The 25,219-nt window shown below is 40.2% G+C and overlaps 1 protein-coding gene across 2 annotated transcripts in view; it reads left to right on the top strand.

The window, feature by feature from the left end:
• The window catches only part of TIAL1 (TIA1 cytotoxic granule associated RNA binding protein like 1), a 347,709-nt gene extending 323,826 nt beyond the window's left edge, over positions 1-23,883 (top strand). The window contains exons 11-12 of one of the 2 annotated variants that reach the window (XM_029610520.1): positions 5,693-5,832; positions 22,602-23,883. In XM_029610520.1, the coding sequence (XP_029466380.1) occupies positions 5,693-5,832; positions 22,602-22,719 (258 nt within the window). In that variant the 3' untranslated portion in view covers positions 22,720-23,883. Of the gene's footprint in view, positions 1-5,692; positions 5,833-22,601 lie in introns of those variants that run through there. The other variant, XR_003857944.1, reaches the window with a different exon arrangement.
• Positions 23,884-25,219: the final 1,336 nt, after the last annotated feature.

Genomic DNA, 25,219 nt, shown 5'->3' with positions numbered 1-25,219 from the left:
GGATTGGCTACTGTTGGAAACAGGATGCTGGGGTTGATGGACCCTTGGTCTGACCCAGTAAGGCAACTTCTTATGTTCTTATGGTTAACCAAATTTACTCCTAATCATTCATCTCCAGTTTAATGTGTCTTCCTGGTTTACAAACTGCTATGATCTGCAACAGAATTAGTCACAGCCCACTAGAGTTTCAAAATTTTTGCTATTATCTTAGCAAAACATTATGTACAAATTAGATAAAAGTTTGCACCTGTATATTGTCCCAGTCAGCATAACAAAATGCTTTCCATCATGTATTTCTCTTTCAACTACTAATGGGAGTTGTATATGCACTAAAATGGCCACACAAACACTGACATCCACAGCTCTTGCCTTTGGCCTCCATGAATAAGCAGATTCCTTCACTGGTCTATCCACTTACATTTCAGCTTGATGTGCTCCTCGTCTGTCACATCATAATTTATTTATTTTATTTTATTTAAAATCTTTTCTATACCGTCGCTAAGTTATATACCATCGCAACGGTTTACATGTAGGCACATATTTAATGTAAGTAAAAGTGTACTATAGTACATTCTAACAGGTGCCGTCAAAGGTTCAGTTACAATATATCATTAGACAAAATAATTTTTAGAGAAGTGGGTCATGACCGAGTGTACTGAAAGTACTTTTATGGGTAAATTTATTATACATAGTGTTATCAATATGCTAGTTGTGATGTGGTAAGTCATTTTTTTCTGTTTTATTGGCGAGTGGATGCCATCAGCATTTAAAGTGGGTATATTTACTCTAGTCACCTTATAGGGTATGCATGCTTAAGAAACAGAGCAGAACCTACTACAAACCAGGTCTGTTTTTGAAAATTACTTTGTCTGGACATCCCCCCCAACCAAAATAATCCTTTTACTGTAACATTTTTGGTTTCCCTCCACTCATCTCATTTCTTACAAATAAAATTCCAGATCTTCACTTTTTTGCTTAATTTATCTGCACCTATAGAAACTCTTTTGCTCCCAACCCCCCATCTAACCCCATTATTTGGACATTCACACATCCACATACAGATACAATCGACCCAAAAAACCACCTGATATCCCTGCTCCAAGACACCATGCCACCCCAGTCTTATACTCCTCTCTTCCAAACTGGGGTGTTCCCATCCGAAACCTCCCCATTAACCACTAGAATCTTATAGATTAAGATTTTTATCGTTTTTTTTCCCAAAACATTTGGAAGGATCATTTCTTTAGAGGATCCATGTTAAAGAATGCAGATCTGTTAGTTTTTCCTTCCATGCCTTTGACTTGAGAATACTGGCATTTTTCTGGAGCTTCACCATAGTAACCACCATAGTGAACTATCTACAATCAGAAGAATTGCTGGACCAGAGGCAGCATGGATTCATCAGGGGAAGGTCCTGTCAGACAAATCTGATTGACTTTTTTGATTGGGTGACTAGGGAATTGGATCGAGGAAGAGCGCTCGATGTCATCTACTTGGATTTTAGCAAAGCTTTTGATACGGTCCCGCACAGGAGGCTTGTGAATAAAATGAGAAGCTTAGGAGTGAGTGCCAAGGTGGTGGCCTGGATTGCAAACTGGTTGACAGACAGAAGACAATGTATGATGGTAAATGGAACTTACTCTGAAGAGAGAGCGGTGTTAAGCAGAGTGCCGCAAGGATAGCTGTTGGGACCCGTCCTGTTCAATATCTTTGTGAGCAACATTGCGGATGGGATAGAAGGTAAGGTTTGTCTTTTTGCGGATGATACTAAGTTCTGCAACAGAGTGGACACACCGGAAGGAGTGGAGAGAATGAGACGGGATTTAAGGAAGCTAGAAGAGTGGTCAAAGATATCGCAGCTGAGATTCAATGCCAAGAAGTGCAGAGTCATGCATATGGGGTGTGGAAATCCGAAAGAACTGTATTTGATGGGGGGGTGAAGGGCTGATGTGCACGGAGCAGGAGAGAGATCTCGGGGTGATAGGGTCTAATGATCTGAAGTCGGCGAAACAATGTGACAAGGCGATAGCTAAAGCCAGAAGAATGCTGGGCTGCATAGAGAGAGGAATAACTAGTAAGAGAAAGGCAGTGATGATCCCCTTGTACCAGGGTCTTGGTGAGGCTTCACCTGGAGTACTGTGTTCAGTTCTGGAGACCATATCTCCAAAGGGACGGAGACAGGATGGAGGTGGTCCAGAGATGGGCGACCAAAAAGGTGGATGGTCTTCATAAAATGACTTATGAGGAGAGATTGAAGAACCTAAATATGTATACCCTGGAGGAGAGGAGGAGCAGGGGTGATATGATACAGACTTTCAGTTACTTGAAAGATTTTAAAGATCCATGGTCAACAACAAACCTTTTCCGTTGGAAAAAAATCAGTAGAACTAGGGATCACGATTTGAAACTCCAGGGAGGAAGACTTAGAACCAATGTCAGGAAGTATTTCTTCACGGAGAGGGTGGTAGATACCTGGAATGCCGTTCCGGAGGAAGAGGTGAAGACTAAAACCATGAAGAATTTCAAAGAGGCATGTGATAAACACTATGGATCTATAAAGGCTAGAGTTTGGAAATGAAGAGAAGAGCCATGGGGGTGGCTTGCTGGAATGGAGGCTACTACCTGGTGATTACTACCCTTACTCAATAAGCTTTCACGCGGTTAATGCAGCTCCAACATTGCTCTCTGCTTCAACAGCAAGGGGAAATGTGGAAAAGAGGACTTGCATTCAGACAACAACCAACAAGGACTGAACTACACAGTCTGGGTAAACAAATAAGCATGGGGGTAGCTTGCTTATTGCGGCAGTCACTACCCTAAGCCAATTAAGCCTGATACATCACTTTGAATGCATATACAGCGTTGCTCTCTGCTTCAACGCCAGAGAGAAATGTGGAAAAGAAGATTTACATTCAGACAACATCCAACAAGGCATTGATCTGTGCGGTCTGGGTAAGCAAGCATAGGGGTAACTTGCTTGATGTGTCGGTTACTACATTAACCATTAAGCCTTATGCTCACCTTTGATGCAATTCCAACATTACTCTCTGCATCAATGGCAAAGGGTGGCAAGAAATTTGAACTTGGTGGTTGGTGAAACAGATAAGTATGGGAAAATAAGTGTGGGAGCTTGCTGGGCAGACTGGATGGACCGATTGGTCTTTTTCTACCGTCATTTCTATGTTTAATTTCTATGATGATGTCATAGAGAAAGGTTTGTCCTCTGTCTCCAACTGCTAGTAAGGGGAGAAAACCCTCATGTCTAGATTGGTGTAGCAGGATTCAAAGAAAAGAACTTCAGATAAGACTACATTTCTCCTTCCTATGCTGCTGGGTGCATGTACAAGCTCCAGTATCTTGCTTTCTGACTCAGTCTCAAGTCGATCCAGGCTTAAATGTTTAACTGGACTCCCACTGGCCAAATCTTGTAAACAGAAGCAGCCGAAACAAAGCCACAGTGAGTTCAAAAATGTCTGTACCACCATTCCAGAAAATACTCCTTCAAGCATCATCACAGATAAGAAACATCAGAAGAGGTGCTATCCCCAACATCATTTCAACATGCTTCATCTGTCAGTCCTTGATGACATCAGCAGAGAAGAAGCAACAAAGTATGGTCCCTTTCATATGGTCTGACAGCCATAATTTGTCAAACTCAAAAATCATGCATAGTTCTAATTATCAAAGAAGAGAGAAAAAAAGAACTTGCTATGTACTTACAGACCTCATCCTTTTAGCTCACAGCCAGAAGACAACACATGGCCTTTTCAAAAAAAAAAACAAAAAACATTGTCCTTCAACTTGTCTTGCCATTTTATCTATATTTACGTAGTCCCCACCATGCAATCTGTTAACCATCTTTTATCAAGTTTAATAGCCACGCATACTTCCAGTAATCCAACATACATCTAGATCTCAGCACTGTAGCTTACTGACAGAAGACAATATGTGATGTTTTCAAAAAACATTCAACTTATGTTTTGCCACTTACCTATATTTAATTTTCATTCTCGATACTCCTCAATTTTACCAAAAAGCAATCTGCTCCATTCTTGAAAGCAAAAAAAAAAAGATACTCTGCCATCATGTTGTACTCTTAAGTTTGGCAAGAAACATCAAAGTGAGCTTTATTCCTTTGTCATATAGTTCGGAACACACTGATGCAAACTCTTTCCTCTGTGCTGCAACACGTGCTGAGTAGTCTAAACATTGAGTTTGTTACCTTTGTATTCCAGGTTTTTTCCTTTAGATAAACTCATAGCATATTTTGTCTGTCCAGTTAAGAATGCAGGTGATTACTGGCCTTGATCTACTCTCTTTTCCATGGTTGAGACCTATCTTATGTGTCTTTTCACACTAATCTGCTCCGCTGTCACTGATGAGTTACAGGGGAGGAGCAGCACTAGGGGGATAGTCAATTTGAGCCCACAAGGTTCCCATACTGCAAAGGTGAGCTAACTGCTGCCCACATGGCCCTTTCCACTCAGTATTTTAAAATCTGTATTGTTATGCGCCACTTTCCTTCTGTAGAATCAAGGCTATCCATGCCAATGACATCATCAAAGGTACATTCGGTTCTCTGCACTCTCTTGCTGCCTCTGATAGAGGATCATTCATCTCCGGAGGGGAGGGATGGGGGACTCATTTCCTATCCCAACACCCTCTCACCCAAATCCTCTTTTCTCTGGCAGCATATCCCCCAGCCCCTGGAGCAGGCAAGAGCCACAAATATCTCCCCAGGGAAAAAGTTTGCCCATCTCTGCCACACTAAAGGCTCAGATTAGCAAGACTGCAAGGGCACAGGTTTATCCTGACAGAAATTGTTTTTTACCACTTTGTCCCTGGTGGAGTTGTATCAGCCATCCACCTTATAGTTTTGCCACTGGGCTCAAGGATTCACAGAGCCTGTCACTTTTAGGATTGATTGATATCATGCTGGTGCATTGAGTCAGTACTAGCTCAAAGGAAAGAGTGCAACTTTGCACCATGCTGAGGTATTGGATCAGTATTGCTTCAGAAGGAAGAATGTCCCGAACTGACATATAAGGAGCACACTCCCCTCTGAGCCAGTACTGACTCAAACACCTTGCTTTGGACATTGGGTCAGTGCTGGCTCAGAAGAGATGTGTCCCCTAACACCTGTTTGAGACATGGACTAGTGCCAGTACAGCAGTACAGTGGCCCATAACATCATGCTGATTTTGTTGGTCAGCCTTGGCTCAGACGGAAGAGGGCACTTTATGAATGCACAAACAAAATTTTGTGCATTATTTAACTGTTTTTGGAGGTCTTTTGTAAATACTATCTCATTTTATTTTCTAAGTCTGCGAGAGATCAGAGTTCAAAAGTTTATAAGATTCTTTTATTTATTTTATTTATTTATTTGTTATTTTTATTATACTGAGTTTCATGATAGGAATCACATCAACCCGGTTTACAATTAACAATGTGAGTAAAGGCAGAGAGTAACAAAGTAAAGAACATTTCCCAATACAAGAACAAATATAGTATGAAACTTAACAAATATTATAACAATATTTTGGTTGTGAGAAAGTTACAAAAAACATGGAAAAATAACTTGGATATGAAAGGGGAAGAATTGTAGAACGACTTTTGTTATGGTGCTTCCATTAACTCTGCAAATAGTTTTTTATTAGAGAATATTCTTATTTTGTAAATTTTTCTTCCTTAGATGGACTACGGTCAATGGGGACAATGGAGTCAGGTGTATGGAAATCCACAGCAGTATGGGCAGTATGTGACGAATGGATGGCAAGTGCCATCATATGGGATGTACGGTCAAGCATGGAATCAGCAGGGATTTGGAGTCGAGTAAGTACTTTTCACAGTTGGCCACAAAAATTGACCTCTCCTGTAACCACAGATGGAGATCTTTCCAGGGTAGTCTTGAGACACATTGGTAGGGCAATATGAGGAGATGTTTTTACTACTACTGCCTTTAATATACTGCTCTGTGGTGCAATGGTGTGAAAGGGAAGCTTATGCTGCTGCTATCTGTACTGTAGCTGGGCAGTGTTTGGAGAGGGAGGGTTTTTCACTGCTGCTTCCCATGCTGTACCTGTTCTGTGGTGGGACACTGTATGCATGAGGGAAATTTGCATTCTCCATAGACAAGTAGGATGTCTCAGCCACATAAGTGACCGATCCTAGGGATGTACCTGATATTTCTTAATAGGGAAGTCCATTCCCCATAGACAAGCAGGATGAGTCAGTCACACAAGGGAATGAGGTGATTCGATAGCACTGACATTTTCATAACAGGCTGTAGAAAAGCCTTGAATGCTTTACTTGACCTGCATGGAACTTCCAACCCTGCTGCCAACACTGCTTTATGTGGCCTCCTCAGTTCTTTTCTTGTCCAAGGACCAGATTGGACACATTTTTTCCTCACAGAAATAATTTGCTGCAGCTTTTGGCTTCCTTGGTCATCTTCCTCTTCCAAGAACAGATTTTTCAGAACTTTTCTAAGTTGGGGGGGGGGGTTGGTTTTTGACAACAGGACTGAGCCCCAGGACCTATCCAATTTATCCTAGTGAGACCTATTCAGCAACCTCTCTCAGCTCTTCTATTTTTCTACAAGTTTGTCTTTTGATTTCATTTTGAATGTTCCTCACATGGGAGAGAAGAAAGCCAGTAGCTTCAGATGGTGCCCAATACCCAATATAATTTGTAATCTATCCTTAAAATCATCCGTTGTACCTGAAGATTGGAAGATGGCCAATGTAACCACGGTATATAAAAAGAGCTCCGGAGGTGATCCGGGAAACGATAGACTGGTGAGCCTGATTTCAGTGCCAGGAAAAATCGTGGAAACTATTATAAAGAATAAAATCACAGAACATATAGACATAATTTATGGGACACAGCTAGCGTTGATTTACCCAATGGAAGTATTGTCTCACAAATCTGCTACATTTTTTTGAAGGGGTGAATAAGTATATGGATAAAGGCAAACCAGTAGATGTGGTGGTATATTTGGATTTTCAGAAGGTGTTTGACAAAGTCCCTCATCAGAGGCTTCTAAGAAAACTAAAAAGTCATGGGAGAGAAGAAGATGTCCTTTTGTGGATTGCAGTCTAGTTAAAACAGGAAACAGAGTAGGATTAAATGGTCTGTTTTCATAGTGGAAAAAGGTAAACAGTGCCTAAGGGATCTGTATTTGGACCAGTGCTTTTTAATATATTTATAAATGATCTGGAAAGGAATACGACAAGTGAGGTTATCAAATTTGCGGACGATACAAAATTATTCAGAGTAGATAAATCACAAGCGGATTGTGATACATTACAGGAGAATCTTGCAAGACTGGAAGATTGGGCATCCAAATGGCAGATGAAATTTAATGTGGACAAGTGCAAGGTGTTGCATATAGGGAAAAATAACCCTTGCTGTAGTTACACGATGTTAGATTCCATATTAGGAGCTACCACCCAGGAAAAAGATCTAGGCATCATAGTGGATAATACTTTAAAATCGTCGGCTCGGTGTGCTGGGGCAGTCAAAAAAGCAAACAGAATGTTAGGAATTATTAGGAAGGAAATGGTTAATAAAACGTAAAATGTCATAATGCCTCTGTATCGCTCCATGGTGCGATCACATCTTGAATACTATATACAATTCTGGTCACCGCATCTCAGATGCGATGGAGAAGGTACAGAGAAGGGCAACCAAAATGATAAAGGGGATGGAACAGCTCCCTTATGAGGAAAGACTGAAGAGTTTAGGGCTGTTCAGCTTGGAGAAGAGACACCTGAGGGGGGGATATGGTACATGAGAGGTCTTGAATGAGTAGATATGAATCTGTTATTTACACTTTCAAATACTAGAAGGACTAGGGGGCATTCCATGAAGTTAGCAAGAAGCACGTTTAAGATTAATCGGAGAAAATTCTTTTTCACTCAACACACAGTAAAGCTCTGGAATTTGTTGCCAGAGGATGTGGTTAGTGCAGTTAGTGTAGCTGGGTTCAAAAAAGGTTTGGATAAGTTCTTGGAGGAGAAGTCCATTAACTGCTATTAATCAAGTTTACTTATTTATTTATGAACTTTTATTTACCGACGTTCATAAAAACACATCACGCCGGTTTACAATGAACTGAAAAGAACGGAAAATTACAATGAAGGGGGAAGGGGGGACAGGCTTGAAAAAGGAGAAGGCGGGGAAGGGAACGAGAGATTAAGAGGAGAAATCCTAGGAACGCAGGAAGGAAAAACAATTGAAAATCAGATTAAGTGGTTATAAAAAATTGCGATTGTCATATCCCAGTATAGAGGATAGATAATTCAAACTGAGAACAATTGAAGGCTATATACAATTGAAGGATATGTACAATGAAGGCTGTGTACAGTTGAGGGCAGAGCACAAGTAGTACCTGTGGTAACTAAAAGGCGATTATACAGTGATACAAAATTATTAAAACGCAAAAGTAAGAGACAAGGTAGAGGAGGGGGGGTGAGGGGCAGGGCTACATAAAGGGATGTAAAGGGAGGAGGATGGCTTCAGGGAGTATAGGTAGAGCAGGGGGGTAGGAGGGGCTAGGTTTGGTTTGCATCGGGGTATGCCTGCTTAAAGAGCCAGGTCTTGACTCCTTTTTTAAAATTGAGTAGGGGTGGCTCAAGACGGAGGAAGGTGGGGAGGGAGTTCCAGAGGGAGATGCCCGCGATAGAGAAGGCTCTTTCTCTAGTGAGGGCAAGGTGGGCAGTTTTGAGCGATGGGATGTGTAGGGTGCCTGCAAGAGCAGTTCTAGTGGGGCGCTCAGTGGAGCAGAAACGTGGCATTTCCTCTAGCCATGGGTAATTGTATCTGTACAATGAACTGTGTAGGATGGTAAGGGTTTTGTATTGTATCCGGAAAGAAATGGGGAGCCATTTACTCGTTCTACACCACTTATTATTTTATAAAGTTCTATCATATCTCCCCTCAGCCGTCTCTTCTCCTTACTTACCTCTTTAACCTTTCCTTATAAGGCAGGGGTGGGCAATTCCGGTCCTCAAGGGCTGCAAACCAGTCGGGTTTTCAGGATATCCTTAATGAATATGCATGAGAGACACCTGCATACACACTGCCTCAGTTGTATGCAAATCTATTTCATGCATATTCATTAGGGGTATCCTGAAAACCCGACTGGTTTGTGGCCCTCGAGGACCGGACTTGCCCACCCCTGTTATAAGGGAATAGTTCCATCCCCTTTTCCATTTGGTTGCCCTTCTCTGTACCTTTTCTAATTGTTATATCATTTTTGAGATATGATGACCAGGACAGCACACAATATTCAAGATGAGGTCACATCATAGAGCGACTTCATCTTGAATATAGGATAATCTAACTTTGTAACTCATTTTGAACTCCCTGGCTAGATAAGCATGTAAATAGATGAAGATGATGACCGGACAATGAATAGAGAAAAGTATTGAAAAGTCCTTAAGGGAAAACCTGCACTCCGCAAAAAAAAAAAAAGCTGAAATTGGCACAGCATGATTGACCTATGGTTTATTTGGTTTTTTTGACCGTCACATCAGTAAAAACCTTCACAACGGTGTACAATTCAATAAAAAACAAAGAAATACAATGAATAATAATGTAAGATAATGATAGCTTGAATTATAAAGTAAAAACTAAAAGCTGTTAAAATTAGAATAAAAATTTAAATAAAAATAAAAACAAACATGCTACTAAAAATTAAAGGAAGCACAGTTCAAAGAGACATGAATAAATAAAAACAAGGAAAAAGCCAACTGTTCAATTACCTGCTCACTGTATAGACGCACTTAAAAAGCCATGTTTTTAAATCAATTTTAAATTACTTGAGGTCTGTTTGAAGCCGTAATTGAGATGGTAAGGTGTTCCACAACTTGGGTTCTGCAATAGAGATTGCTCTTTCACAGACCTCACATAGTCTTGCTGTTTTTATTGTAGGGATTGTTAGTAAGCCTTTGTTAGCAGATCTAAGATTTTTTTTTGCGGGACGTGTAGTCTAATTGCCGTGTTGAGCCATTCTTTTTTATTTCCATGGATAATATTGTGAATGATGCATGCTGTTTTGTATTGTATGCGTGATGTTATAGGGAGCCAATGCAGCACATTTAAGATGTGGGTAATATGGCTATTTTAGCCAAAAGATCTTCATTCAAAAATTGGAAGAAGGATCCAACAGAAGAAAATAGGATAAAGCATAAACGTTGGCAAGTTAAATGTAAGACATTGATAAGACAGGCTAAGAGAGAATTTGAAAAGAAGTTGGCTGTAGAGGCAAAAACTCACAGTAAAAACTTTTTAAAATATATCCGAAGCAGAAAGCCTGTGAGGGAGTCAGTTGGAACGTTAGATGATCGAGGGGTTAAAGGGGCACTTAGAGAGAAGATAAGGCCATCGCGGAAAGATTAAATGATTTCTTTGCTTCGGTGTTTACTGAAGAGGATGTTGGGGAGGTACCCGTAATGGAGAAGGTTTTCATGGGTAATGATTCAGATGGACTGAATCAAATCACGGTGAACCTAGAAGATGTGGTAGACCTGATTGAAAAACTGAAGAGTAGTAAATCACCTGGACCGGATGGTATACACCCCAGAGTTCTGAAGGAACTAAAAAATGAAATTTCAGACCTATTAGTAAAAATTTGTAACCTATCATTAAAATCATCCATTGTACCTGAAGATTGGAGGATAGCAAATGTAACCTCACTATTTAAAAAGGGCTCCAGGGGCGATCCGGGAAACTACAGACCGGTTAGCCTCACTTCAGTGCCAGGAAAAATAGTGGAAAGTGTTCTAAACATCAAAATCACAGAACATATAGAAAGACATGGTTTAATGGAACAAAGTCAGCATGGCTTTATCCAGGGCAAGTCTTGCCTCACAAATCTGCTTCACTTTTTTGAAGGAGTTAATAAACATGTGAATAAAGGTGAACCGGTAGATATAGTATACTTGGATTTTCAGAAGGTGTTTGACAAAGTTCCTCATGAGAGGCTTCTAGGAAAAGTAAAAAGTCATGGGATAGGTGGCGATGTCCTTTCGTGGATTGCAAACTGGCTAAAAGACAGGAAACAGAGAGTAGGATTAAATGGACAATTTTCTCAGTGGAAGGGAGTGGACAGTGGAGTGCCTCAGGGATCTGTATTGGCACCCTTACTTTTCAATATATTTATAAATGATCTGGAAAGAAATACGACGAGTGAGGTAATCAAATTTGCAGATGACACAAAATTGTTCAGAGTAGTTAAATCACAAGCAGATTGTGATAAATTGCAGGCTGAGGGATATATGAGACTGGAAAATTGGGCATCCAAATGGCAGATGAAATTTAATGTGGATAAGTGCAAGGTGATGCATATAGGGAAAAATAACCCATGCTATAATTACACAATGTTGGGTTCCATATTAGGTGCTACAACCCAAGAAAGAGATCTAGGTGTCATAATGGATAACACATTGAAATTTTTTTATTTTTTATTCGCTTTTTTTATACCGAAATTTAGCTATAAGCCTTCATTCCGGTTTACAGATATAACAACTTAGTACATTATGGTAACAGGTGAACAAGAAAATGGTATAACAGAGAACATATTGTGTGGCATTTAACAGCTTAACTAACAGCAAATTAACAATTAAGGTTTTAACTGATAAAATCCTAGGAAAACAGAGTTTTAGTCATCTGTTGATCAGCGAGATGGGTGTATAAGAGCTAATTTTATAAAGCTTATGGGAAAAAGTCTTGTCCGTGTTCTGTTGGCTAACTGATTTCATAACCTTGTCTTGGTATTGTTCTCTCATAACCGTGGGCGGTTATGCAATATTTATTAAATCAAATCTTCGGTTCAGTGTGCTGCGGCAGTCAAAAAAGCAAACAGAATGTTGGGAATTATTAGAAAGGGAATGGTGAATAAAACGGAAAATGTCATAATGCCTCTGTATCGCTCCATGGTGAGACCGCACCTTGAATACTGTGTACAATTCTGGTCGCCGCATCTCAAAAAAGATATAGTTGCGATGGAGAAAGGTACAGAGAAGGGCTACCAAAATGATAAGGGGATTGGAACAACTCCCCTATTAGGAAAGACTAAAGAGGTTAGGACTTTTCAGCTTGGAGAAGAGACGACTGAGGGGGGATATGATAGAGATTTTTAAAATCATGAGAGGTCTAGAACGGGTAGATGTGAATCGGTTATTTACTCTTTCGGATAGTAGAAAGACTAGGGGGCACTCCATGAAGTTAGCATGGGGCACATTTAAAACTAATCAAAGAAAGTTCTTTTTTACTCAACGCACAATTAAACTCTGGAATTTGTTGCCAGAGGATGTGGTTAGTGCAGTTAGTATAGCTGTATTTAAAAAAGGATTGGATAAGTTCTTGGAGGAGAAGTCCATTACCTGCTATTAAGTTCACTTAGAGAATAGCCACTGCCATTAGCAATGGTAACATGGAATAGACTGTTTTTGGGTACTTGCCAGGTTCTTATGGCCTGGATTGGCCACTGTTGGAAACAGGATGCTGGGCTTGATGGACCCGTGGTCTGACCCAGTATGGCATGTTCTTATGATCGCACTTCTTTACCCCGGATAAAACCCTTGCCGCAGCATTTTGCAACACTTGCAATGGTCTTAGAGTACTATGGGGGAGACCAAGCAATAAAGCATTACAATAGTCAATATTCGCAGAAATCAGGGATTGTAAATCAGTCCTAAAATCTTTAGCATATAGCCAAAACTGCACTGCAAAAGCTAAGGAACAAAAAAAAAATAAATGCCCTGGAGTAGCCCAGTCAATCCACTCAAAACTCCATGGCATGACTTGAAGATTGCTGTCCATCAGTGCTCCCCAAGGAACTTGAAAGAGCTTGAATACTTCTGTAGAGAACACTGGGCTAATATTTACAATTCTAGGCATGCAAAGTCAATAGTTACCTATCCCAACAGACTCACAGCTGTAATTGTTACCAAATGTGCTTCCACAAAATATTGATTCAGAAGTGGAGACTTATCCAATTGTTAGATTTCATATTCGTTATGGGTATCCTGAAAACCCCGACTGACTGGGGTCCCCAGGGCAGGTTTAAGAACCACTGCTTTAGAATAAGAAGTCAATGTATGAGGCTCCAAGAAAGTAGACTCAGGAGTATCCTCATAAAATATTTCTTCTTAGAAATGGTGGTAGGCGTGTGTAATAGCCTCCCAAGGGAGATGGCAGAAATAGAAACAGTAAATTCAAGAAAGCATGAGATTAACACAGAGAATCTCTTCATGCAGAGAAGTGAAGGGAAAGCCAGAGTTCAACTGGGGTTTTATAGCTATGCACCAGAAACTAAATTGGAAAACTAAATGGTCATTACAGTCCGTATCTGCCCTCATTTTCTATGATATGTCTGCATCAATCATATCAACGTCAACTGTGGTGCCAGCAGAACCAGTGCTTAAGACTTTTGCCAAGGTACCGAGTGGTTTGGCATCAACATTGAAACCATGACACTATGATTCAACTTAAGTGCTGTCTATATTGGCTCATAAATGCATAGACTCTGAAGAAGAAGCCTTTTCAGTAGCTTGATGCTTTTGATCCTGAGGCCAAAGCAGTCCATATATATACCCTTTGAAGGTAAGATGATAGAGTTGGTGCAACCTCAGACTTGTGAGCCACTTATAGTTTTGGAATTGGAATCTGAAAAGTCTTGAGATCTGCATTATAGATCTGGCAGTTCTGATTCTGAACAGGAATAATGTACAGACGTACCCTTAGGTCTCCCTCCTCCACAGGTTAGGAATAGATCTCTGCCGGAAGGTCTATCTTTTTCAGTCTTTGTGCAGGAAAAAGCTGGGGCCATTCTGTTTAATCTAGCAGTACAAGGTGAGCCCAGGGCATTATTTTGACTTCCTTAGATACCTCATTCCTTCTGAGGAGTTGGTGTCAGTAACTGCCTACCAGCTTCTTCAGGTTTGTACAGAAATGAATGTGGTAGATCCTGCTTACCGTGCTTCCTGTAGCAAAGAGGCAGACAATAAGTACTATATCCAAGAACCATCTAGATTCAACAAAATCTAGGTATCACATCAATTTATGGTTGTTGATTCCATGCTGAAAAGGCAGTTATTTTAGACTTTTACAAGAGAGAATGTTTTCAGAATGCTATATTTAGTGCCTGCATATATCATATTAGATTTGTTTGATCAAATATATGTATACTATACTGCAAAGGATACTGGAGTTATCTGAGTTTCTTTCTCTAGAGAATCAAGATGACTTTATTTGCTCAGTGAAGCAGGGAGAAGAGCATAGAAAACACTTGGTCTGCTCTTTAGGTTTAGCTAATGCCTTTTGCCTTGAGCAACCAATGAAGTTACATTCATGTACAGTCGATATTTCCTTGTCCCCAGAGATCTTACTCTGTGTGTATCAGAGGCAGTTGAGAGTGAAGTGAATTGCCAGAGGTCACAAGGAGCTGCAGCGGCATTTGAATCCTGGCTTTCCTGGTTATCAGCCTACTGTTCTAGCTACTAAGCTGTTACCCCAAGCCATAGAGCTTTGACCATGATTGTTGGAACCCACAGGCTTTCATTGCTATAAGCCTTATGCCTTAAGAACACATGAGAAGTGCATGATAGGCTTGCTGACATACCATGTAGTAGAGAAAATCTCTTTGGAGATAAAATTAAAGACGCAATGAATCTAATAAAAGACCATTGTTTGATGCTTGAAACATTCTACATTGCCATCTCCAATTCATCCTCCACCTCCAGGAGTTTTATCTCCAAAATGACAATATGCACCATATACCTGCCTCCACCAACAAAGGAGTTTGAGGGCCTGCCCACATTACTATAGAAGCTCTAAACTCCATTTGGCAAATCAATCAAAACTGGGGATGTTTTTGACTAGTTCTAGAGCTCATAGCTAGTATTCCAGTCTCTTTGTCAGAGAATGTACCTGTATCTCCAGTACTACATACTGTCCTTTGGCTTGAAGTCAGTTCCTTGTGTATTCACGAAATACGTAATGGTCATTTCAGCATATCTGTAAAAACTGAAGCTTTGTCTATCCCTATTTGAATGATTGGTTGATCAATAGCCATTTTAGGCATGAGTGAATAAATCCATGCACACCACATCTGGGTGGTGGAGTTTCTACAATTTATCTTAACGTACCATAAATCCAATTTAAGCCCACAACAATTACATTTGTATGCAAAGGAGGCAGTGCATTCAAATTTATCTCATACATATTCATTGTGGATATCCTGGGAACAGCTTTGGGAACCTTTGCTCCAAAGAGGTAGTCTTGGAAGTAACCTCAGAAAATATTTCTTTACAGAAAGGGTGGTGAGCACATAGCATTGGCTACTAAAGGATGTAATGGAGTTAAAAACAGTAACTGAGTTCAAGAAAGCATAAGATAAGCATAGAAGAACTCTAACACAAAGGATGAACTCTGTAAGGAGTGACTCAGGCAAAAGGTTTTCTTGATGCCAACAGGATCACTGAATTATGATTCATGGTAGGAAAGTACTTAAAATTGGCATATATCAGCCTGGGACATATTAAGGGTATTAGAACATAAGAACATAAGAAATTGCCATGCTGGGTCAGACCAAGGGTCCATCAAGCCCAGCATCCTGTTTCCAACAGAGGCCAAAACCAGGCCACAAGAACCTGGCAATTACCCAAACACTAAGAAGATCCCATGCTACTGATGCAATTAATAGCAGTGGCTATTCCCTAAGTAAAATTGATTAATAGCCATTAATGGACTTCTCCTCCAAGAACTTATCCAAACCTTTTTTGAACCCAGCTACACTAACTGCACTAACCACATCCTCTGGCAACAAATTCCAGAGCTTTATTGTGCATTGAGTGAAAAAGAATTTTCTCCAATTAGTCTTAAATGTGCTACTTGCTAACTTCATGGAGAGCCCCCTAGTCCTTCTATTCGAAAGTGAAAATAACCGAGTCACATCTACTCATTCAAGACCTCTCATGATCTTAAAGACCTCTATCATATCCCCCCTCAGCCGTCTCTTCTCCAAGCTGAACAGCCCTAACCTCTTCAGCCTTTCCTCATAGGGAAGCTGTTCCATCCCCTTTATCATTTTGGTTGCCCTTCTCTGTACCTTCTCCATTACAACTATATCTTTTTTGAGATGCGACGACCAGAACTGTACACAGTATTCAAGGTGTGGTCTCACCATGGAGCGATATAGAGGCATTATGACATTTTCCGTTCTATTAACCATTCCCTTCCTAATAATTCCTAACATTCTATTTGCTTTTTTGACTGCTGCAGCACACTAAGCTGACGATTTTAAAGTATTATCCATTATGATGCCTAGATCTTTTTCCTGGGTGGTAGCTCCTAATATGGAACCTAACATTGTATAACTACAGCAACGGTTATTTTTCCCTATATGCAAACCCTTGCACTTGTCCACATTAAATTTCATCTGCCATTTGGATGCCCAATCTTCAAGTCTTGCAAGGCCCTCCTGCAATGTATCACAGTCTGCTTGTGATTTAACTACTCTGAATAATTTTGTATCATCTGCAAATTTGATAACCTCACTCGTCGTATTCCTTTCCAGATCATTTATAAATATATTGAAAAGCACCTGTCCAAGTACAGATCCCTGAGGTACTCCACTGTTTACCCTTTTCCACTGAGAAAATTGACCATTTAATCCTACTCTCTGTTTCCTGTCTTTTAACCAGCTTGTAATCCACGAAAGGACATCGCCTCCTATCCCATGACTTTTTAGTTTTCGTAGAAGCCTCTCATGAGGGACTTTGTCAAACGCCTTCTGAAAATCCAAATACACTACATCTACCGGTTCACCTTTATCCACATGTTTATTAACCCCTTCAAAAAATGAAGCAGATTTGTTAGGCAAGACTTCCCTTGGGTAAATCCATGTTGACTATGTTCCATTAAATCATGTCTTTCTATATGCTTTACAATTTTGTTCTTGGGAATAGTTTCCACTATTTTTCCCGGCACTGAAGTCAGGCTCACTGGTCTATAGTTACCCGGATCGCCCCTGGAGCCTTTTTTAAATATTGGGGTTACATTGGCCACCCTCCAGTCTTCAGGTACAATGGATGATTTTAATGATAAGTTACAAATTTTAACTAATAGATCAGAAATTTCATTTTTGAGTTCCTTCAGAACCCTAGGATGCATACCATCCGGTCCAGGTGACTTGCTACTGTTTAGTTTGTCAATCTGGCCTACTACATCTTCCAGGTTCACAGTGATTTCGTTCAGTTCATCTGACTCATCACCCCTGAAAACCATCTCCGGAACTGGTATCTCCCCAACATCCTCATTAGTAAACACGGAGGCAAAGAATTAATTTAGTCTTTCTGCAATGGCCTTATCTTCCCTAAGAGCCCCTTTAACCCCTCTGTCATCTAATGATCCAACAGACTCCCTCACAGGTTTCTTGCTTTGGATATATTTTTAAAAGTTTTTATTATGAGTTTTTGCCTCTATGGCCAATTTCATTTCAAATTCTCTCTTCGCCTGTCTTATCAATGTTTTACACTTAGCTTGACAATGCTTATGTTTTATCCTATTTTCTTCAGATGGATCCTTCTTCCAATTTTTGAAGGATGTTTTTTTTGGCTAAAATAGCCTCTTTCACCTCACCTTTTAACCATGATGGTAATCATTTTGCCTTCCTTCCACCTTTCTTAATGCATGGAATACATATGGACTGCGCCTCTAGGATTGTATTTTTAAACAATGTCCATGCCTGTTGAACACTTTTAACCTTGCAGCTGCACCTTTCAGTTTTTATCTATTTTCCTCATTTTATCAAACTTTCCCTTTTTAAAATTTAGTGTTAGAGCTGCAGATTTACTTATTGTCCCCCTTCCAGTTATTAGTTTAAATTTGATCATGTTATGATCACTGTTGCCTAGTGGCCCCACCACCGTTACTTCTCTCACCAAATCTTGCATTCCACTAAGAATTAAATCTAAAATAGCTCCCTCTCTTGTTGGTTCCTGAACCAATTGCTCCATGAAGCAATCATTTATTACATCCAGGAATTTTATGTCTCTAGCAAGGCCTGATGTTACATTTACCCAGTCAATATTGGGGTAATTGAAATCTCCCATTATTATTGCACTGCTAAATTGGTTTGCTTCCCTGATTTCTCTTGGCATTTCATCATCTGTCTGACCATTTTGTCCAGGTGGACGGGTCATATGATATCAACAGTTCCTTACTGAGGAAACGAGCTCTGTCCACTGCAGGTCCCCCTCTTTGGAACCTGCTCCCACCGGACCTCCGCCAAGAACCGTGCCTTCTGACATTTAAAAAGAAGCTAAAGACTTGGCTATTCACCCAAGCTTTCCCTGAGAGCTAAAACCTGATGTAGCGATAGATGATATATATATACCACTGTACATATGTTTCCTAAATTGATACCCAGTTACAGTTAATCGAGTTTTTATGAATGTCTCCCTAAAAGTTTTGCTGTCCACATGTTTTAATGTATTCCGCCCCTGAGGCGACTGTTCAGTTCAATGTAAACCGGTGCGATATGTATTGTATACAGGAACATCAGTATATAAAAAATTAAAAATAAATAAATAAATATTACTCCCTTGGCATGTTTTCTTATAAGATAAGCCCAAATGGACCCTGAAGTCACATTGGAGTCAAGCCACTAAAAAAGGGACTAAAGTATTGTATTTGTATTATGAGATTGCTCAGAGACTTACAGGCCGATACGGTAAAAAATGTGGGAGAGCGGGTGCTCCGTGTTGAGCACCTGCTGTCCCAATGCGCACCCAGACACTTCTCCTGGGCGCACAGTTCTGTATTTAAATGAGGTGGTGCGCTAATAAGGAGGTGCTAGGGACAATAGCGTGTCCCTAGCACCTCCTTATTAGCGGTAGAGGTGGCTATCAGCGGGTTCCAACAACTGATGCTCAATTTTACTGGCATCTGTTTTCAAACCTGCTGACAGCCACGGGTTAGGAAAACAGATGGCAGTAAAATTGAGCATCTGTTTTCTTGACTGGTGGGCAGATTTTTTTTTTTTTTTTTTAACTTTTTTTCTTTTAAGTTTCGGTTCCTCCAACTTAATATCGCTAGGATATTAAGTCGGAGGGTGTACAGAAAAGCAGTATTTTCTGCTTTTCTGTTACTTTACCGGACTCACATTTTACTTTCAGTATCCCGGGGACTAACTAATAATCTCATCAACGTGCATTTGCATGTGATGAGCGCTATTAGTTTTCGGGGGGTTGGCTGCGCATTTTCGACGCACTAAACCCCTTACTGTATAAGGGGTAATAGAAGCACATCAAACACGCGGCCAATTGCAGATTAAACGGTGCGCTCGGCCGAGCGTGCCTTACTGTTACTGTTTCGGTGGTTCTCCTCTGCCAATCTGGTCAAGGAATTGCCATTCCAAATTCCTTCTTACCAAATTATGCTGGCAGCATATGCTGTCAACCTAGGCTAGGAATCTCATACTCAAGTACTTCACACCAGGGCCCTTGGTCTTTTTGGAAAAACAAACACCACTTTGAAATGCTGAAAAGTGGGAAATAAATAAAATAAAAAATAAATAAAACTTAAGAGCGGTGACACGTGTTCTGAAAGCTTTCAGAGATTTATTGCCAATAAAATTATCCTAAAACAGAATCAGATGGTTATGATCTGTACTTGGACCGGTGATTTTTAATATATTTATAAATGATCTGGAAAGTGGTACCACGAGTCCAGTGATCAAATTTACTGATGATACAAAATTATACAGAGTAGTTAAATCTCAAGCAGATTGTGAGGAATTGCAGGAGGATCTTGTGAGACTGGAAGATTGGGCTTCCAAATAGCAGATGAAATTTAACATGCACAAGTTCAAAGTGATGCATACAGGGAAAAATAACCCTTGCTGTGGTTATACAATGTTAGGTTCTATCTTAGGAGTTACCACCCAAGAAAGAGATCTAGGCATCATAGTGGATAATATATTGAAATCATCAGCCCAGTGTGCTGTGGCATTCAAAAAAAAGCAAACAGAATGTTAGGAATTATTAGGAAGGGAATGGCGAATAAAACAGTGGATGTCATAATGCCTCTGTATTGCTCCATGATGAGATCGCCCCTTGAATACTGTGTGCAGTTCTGGTCGCCACATCTCAAAAAAGGTATAGTTGCACTAGAGAAAATACAAAGAAGGGTGTCCAAAATGATAGAGGATGGAAAGGCTAAAGATGATAGGGCTGTTCAGCTTGGAGAAGAGACGGCTGAGGGGGGGGGGGGGATATGATAGAAGTCTACAAAATCATGAAAGGACGTAAATCGGTTATTTATAAAAGGACTAGGGGGCAATCCATGAAGTTAACAAGTAGCTCATTTAAAACAAATCAGAGAAAATTCTTTTTCACTCAACGCATAATTAAGCTCTGGAATTCATTGCCAGAGGATGTGATTACAGCAGTTAGTGTAACTGGGTTTAAAAAAGGTTTGGATAAGTTCCTGAAGTAGAAGTCCATAAACTGCTATTAATCAACAAGAAATAGTAGTTTGGGATCTATTTAATGTTTGTGTTCTTGCCAAGTACTTGTGGCCTGGATTGGCCTCTGTGGGAAACAGGATGCTGGGCTTGATGGACCCTTGGTCTGACCCATGTCTTATGTTCTTATTTAAACAAACATAGAAGAACAGATCACTCCTCCTGTGTTTGGAAAATATATTGTGGACCTGGGCTGTCCACGTAAGACTCACATAAGATGGGAGGGAAAGAGAACATAGCAGTCGAGTTTTGTCGAATCTCACATTCCACTTGATCCCTGAGTCAGATAGTAGCAAACAGAATATTTCGCAGGTGAAGAACACCAGAGATCTTTTCAACTTATCTGAACAGAATGGTCCAAACCATCTGTTTCAGGAGAGGATCAGAAAATAGAATAGCATCAGATGCTTTCTTCCTTTGTTGGGGAACAGGTTTTTTATATGTGTAATCCTTCTGTGTCTGGTTGGAAAGACCTTAAATTTTATTAGCTCCTTTTTGGCTAAAATAGACAGCACTTGAAGGAGCAAAAAAATAAATCTATCAGGGCACTAATCCGGTTGGAGTATTCTCCAGCTCTGGTCATGCGGAATCAGGGAATTTTGTTTCATCTCAGCGTCCTGTCTCTGGCCCTCACAGCCTTAATGTTGAGAGCGAAAGGATCCATTCTTTGATAAACTATCTCACGTCCTTCTGATTTCTAGGAAGGAATCCATCAGAAAATGTTATGGAGGTTTGCCATTTGATATGAAGGCTAGGCCCTTAGATCCCTTCTCTTACTCCATACAAAAAATCCTTGAGTACCTTCTACATTTGTCAGTTTAGTCTCAAACTCTATTCTATTAACATTCAACTAAGTGCAATTGGTGCTTATCACCAACATGTTGAAGGAAACTTTATCTCTGTACACTCTTTAGTTTGATTTATGCATTGCTTGCTTCAGTTGAAGCATCCCATTAAGCCACTTGTAATATCAAGGGACATCAATGTGGTACTTAAGGCCTTTTGAGCCACTTGTGAGCTCAAATACCTGACCTGGAAGGTCCTATTTTTGGTAGTGTCATTTCAGCCCCCAGAGTCCTAGTGTTTCATACTGCTGCTGCCCGTTCAGTACCTGTTCTGGTTATGGAGAGGGAGGGAAGCTCACACAGCTGTCTGTAACGTATCATTCTGCAGCAGCCTTTGTAGTTAGTACTTGTTCTGTGTGAAGTGGGTGCAGCTTGCACTGTGGTCTCTGCTGTGCCTGTTCTGTAGTGGGGCAGTTTTTGTGAGGCGGGGGGGACAGTGAGCGTATGTGTGTCTGAAGGAAATTTGCATGGCTGCTGTATCTGTTTTGTGGTGGGGAAGCTTTCACAGCTGTTTCTTCTGTGCCCATTCAGTGGAGGGATAGTGTGTGTTTGTGATGAAACCTTGCATGCAGGACCAATGCAAGAATATTTGACGCCCTAGGCAAACCTTCAGTCATGCACTCTCCACCCCCAATTTACCTATTGGCGGCAGCTCCAGCACAGTGCTCCCTTCTTCAGCAGTATTGGCTTTACCCACTTTGGGCCTTGTGCTGGTGAGATTTTGTGCCCCCCCCCCCCCCCCCCCAAACTGTCTATTTGCCTAATGGAAGCAGCAGCCCTGCTTGCACGGCTGTTTTCTCTGGTGAGGCAGTATGAGAAATGGGAAGGCTTGCACTACTCTTTGTGCTGTACCTGTTCTGTGGTGGGGCAGTATCAGAGATGGGACAGGCTTGCACGGTTGTCTCTGCTCTGCCAGTTCTGTGCTGGGGCAGTGTGAGTGGCAGGGGAAGCACACACTGCTGCACTACATTTGTCCATGTTACTAGCTGTTTGCGCTGCTATTGCCCCTGCTGTAATTTTCTCCATGTATATACAGAACTTCAGTTTTAAGTGCTGTCTTTCATGATTACTGTTTTCTTGAGACGCACAAAGGGCTTGAGTTAGCACAGTTTTAAACTAGTGCTAATTCAGCCCCTTTTAATATGTTATGTGCTTAATAACACACATGTTTCTGTGTATTTTCTCTAGAGAGAGTCTGATCTTGTTTTAATTTATTTCAGACAATCGCAGTCTGCTGCCTGGATGGGTGGATTTGGTGCCCAGGCACCACAAGGACAAGGTGCCCCTGTAATACCTAGCCAACCAGGGTACAGCATGGCAAGCTACCAGACACAGTGAGCCAGGACTCTTTCTCAATGTATAAATTAGGATGGGCCTTCAGTTTCCACTGGGACTGGTTGAAGATGGAAATGTAGACATCGAGGAAAACAGAAATATTTATTGAAAAGCTGACAATGGTTTGGCATCTTTAGCACAGCTTTGCTTTGGTGAAGGACAGATTTCTTCTAGTTCTGCCTTTTTAAGTTTTTGTTTTTGTTTGTTTTGGGTTTTTGTTTTGTTTTTCTGTTCATGATGGATATATGAACATGTTTTTCTTTGTGTACAAAAGAAATATTAAATAAAGTCATTAAAGACGATTCCGAGTATAAATTTTGCTATAGTAATTAGATTAGATGCAAAAAAAAATGACATCATCATTCCACCTTTTTTTAAATTTTTGGTGATTTTTGAGCCATGGTGTTGAATTTTCATAGGGTTTATGATAAGGGTGGCAGAGATGGGAGCTTCTGAGCACAGTATGGGAACCTGGAAAATGTTTGCACCAAGGACCAATCTCTTGGGCGGGGGGAATCACCTGTGACAGTATTCTTTTCTCTACCAGAAAAGTGCGTTCTCCCAGAAAACTCCTAGAGGTACATTTGTGGAATACGACATTTTAGTTTGGGTCGGAAAACAAAGAGAAATGGAGTCTTAATTGATAGAAAATCCCTGACCTGCAGCAGCTGTATTCTCCCCAGGCCTCTAATGAGTGAGAAGAAATGTTTGCATTGTGTCCTGAGAACACACTGTACTCAGTCCTGGTACCATTCATTTTGAGAATTAGGTAGAATAAATGAACTGGCCAAATAAAATGATCAAATGATTTTCAGAATGTTCTCTTCTAAAATAAACTTTTAGCCAAGTTCCTTTTAGTGCAACTGGAACTGGACGCCCTAGGAACCTGGTTTTGGATTCTATCGGAGGCTGGGATTAATGCATATATGACCAGTTGGGAGTCATGTTCAGTGGGGAGTACTGTGCCTCTGCAAAGTTGTTGTAACGTGTTAATGCTTGTTTTGATAAGTGTGAGTTTTTTTAAATTCTGAGCCTGGCAGCTATACTTGTGCTTTTACCACAAGAGAGGTTTTGAGACTGTCCATTGTAAATATTTATGATCTTTAGTGTTTTTTAAAAGTATGCTTAATTGTCATTATATAAAATAAAAAAGAACCTGTCACTGTATTGGCCCTATGAGCAGGATTTTACCAACAGTGTTTGAGACTGACATTTCCAGAATTGATTAGTAGGTTATGTTACATAAATTACTGTAAGAGCGAGCCTTAATTTCAATTTTATGAATTCTTTGCTGTATCAATTGGATTTCTGAGCGCTTTTCCCTTGGCTCTATGTTATTCGATGTGTAAATACCTTGATTTAAACTTTGTTTAATCTATTTCAAGGTTGTTATAAGTTGTACAGTGTCTAAATGTTTTGACAAACCTTGGGATGTTTTTAAAGTCTAGATATATTTTGCCCAATAATTTTTTAACAAGATTAAGACACCTTATTTTAAAAATAATTCACTGTGCCATATGGTAAAGAGAGGAAGTTAGAAAAAAAATATCCTGAGTCATGTGTGATTCCCGCCCCCCTTCCCTCTCCCAGGAAACATCTTGACTGTGGGTTGGTTTGCATGTGGTAAATTCATACAGAGAACGAAGGATTGTTTGTTTTTGTGTGTGTGTGTGTGTGTGTGTGGAAATGACCAGATCATGACTATGTTAAAACTGTATACTTTGGTTCTTTCTGATTTATTTTATGAACACATTGATATAAACTTCCTCAATAAATTTTAACATGGAATGAGTTATACAGTGGATATGGTAAGTGCTCACTTTTCCCTGCATTGCCATATATATAAGTATTGTTTATTTGCAATACATTTTAAATAGTGCCACAAAAATACCCTTTTCTGTAATGTCTTTCTCCTTCCCTTTCTTTTCTTCTTAGGAATTACTACCCACATTGTTTTTCATTCATCCCCTCTCCACTTGACTTTGACCCTATCTCTACATTAGAGAGGCTGCTTTATATCCTTTATCCCAGAGCTGACTGCTTGTATATTTCTAAAATAATGTGGTTGTGAAGCAATGAGGTCTCATTTAGATGAAAGCTATTGTATAGAGTGAATTAAGTTTTCATGTAAAGACTAGTCTTTTTTTGTAAATAGTATAAGTGCCTGACTTAAGAATTCAACTTTCTGTGAGCTATTTCTAGTGCAGCTGTTGGGGATGGCTACTAGAAATTGTATGTAGTTCTAGGCTGACAGCCTCTGCCAGCCCAAAGGAACTATATGATCTTATGAATCCAGCCCAGGTCCTCTGCTATGCAGCACAGAGCACCAGGGGGGTACATGCTGGTACTGAGTACTGGCACCTTTTCCTCCACCACCTTGATTTGCCCTGTGGTCCCTCAAAAAAAACCAAGCAATTTGCATGTGCTGGCACCTTTTTTCCCAGAAAGAAAGCACTTCAGAGAACTATTTGGACATTGGGTAGAATTTTTTTTTTTAATTACA

Source organism: Rhinatrema bivittatum, chromosome 7 (assembly GCF_901001135.1).
Source record: "Rhinatrema bivittatum chromosome 7, aRhiBiv1.1, whole genome shotgun sequence".
In the NCBI taxonomy this organism is placed as follows: Eukaryota; Metazoa; Chordata; class Amphibia; order Gymnophiona; family Rhinatrematidae; genus Rhinatrema; species Rhinatrema bivittatum.
The sequence above is the reverse complement of the archived record's forward strand: the minus strand, read 5'-3'. Positions and strand labels throughout refer to the sequence as shown.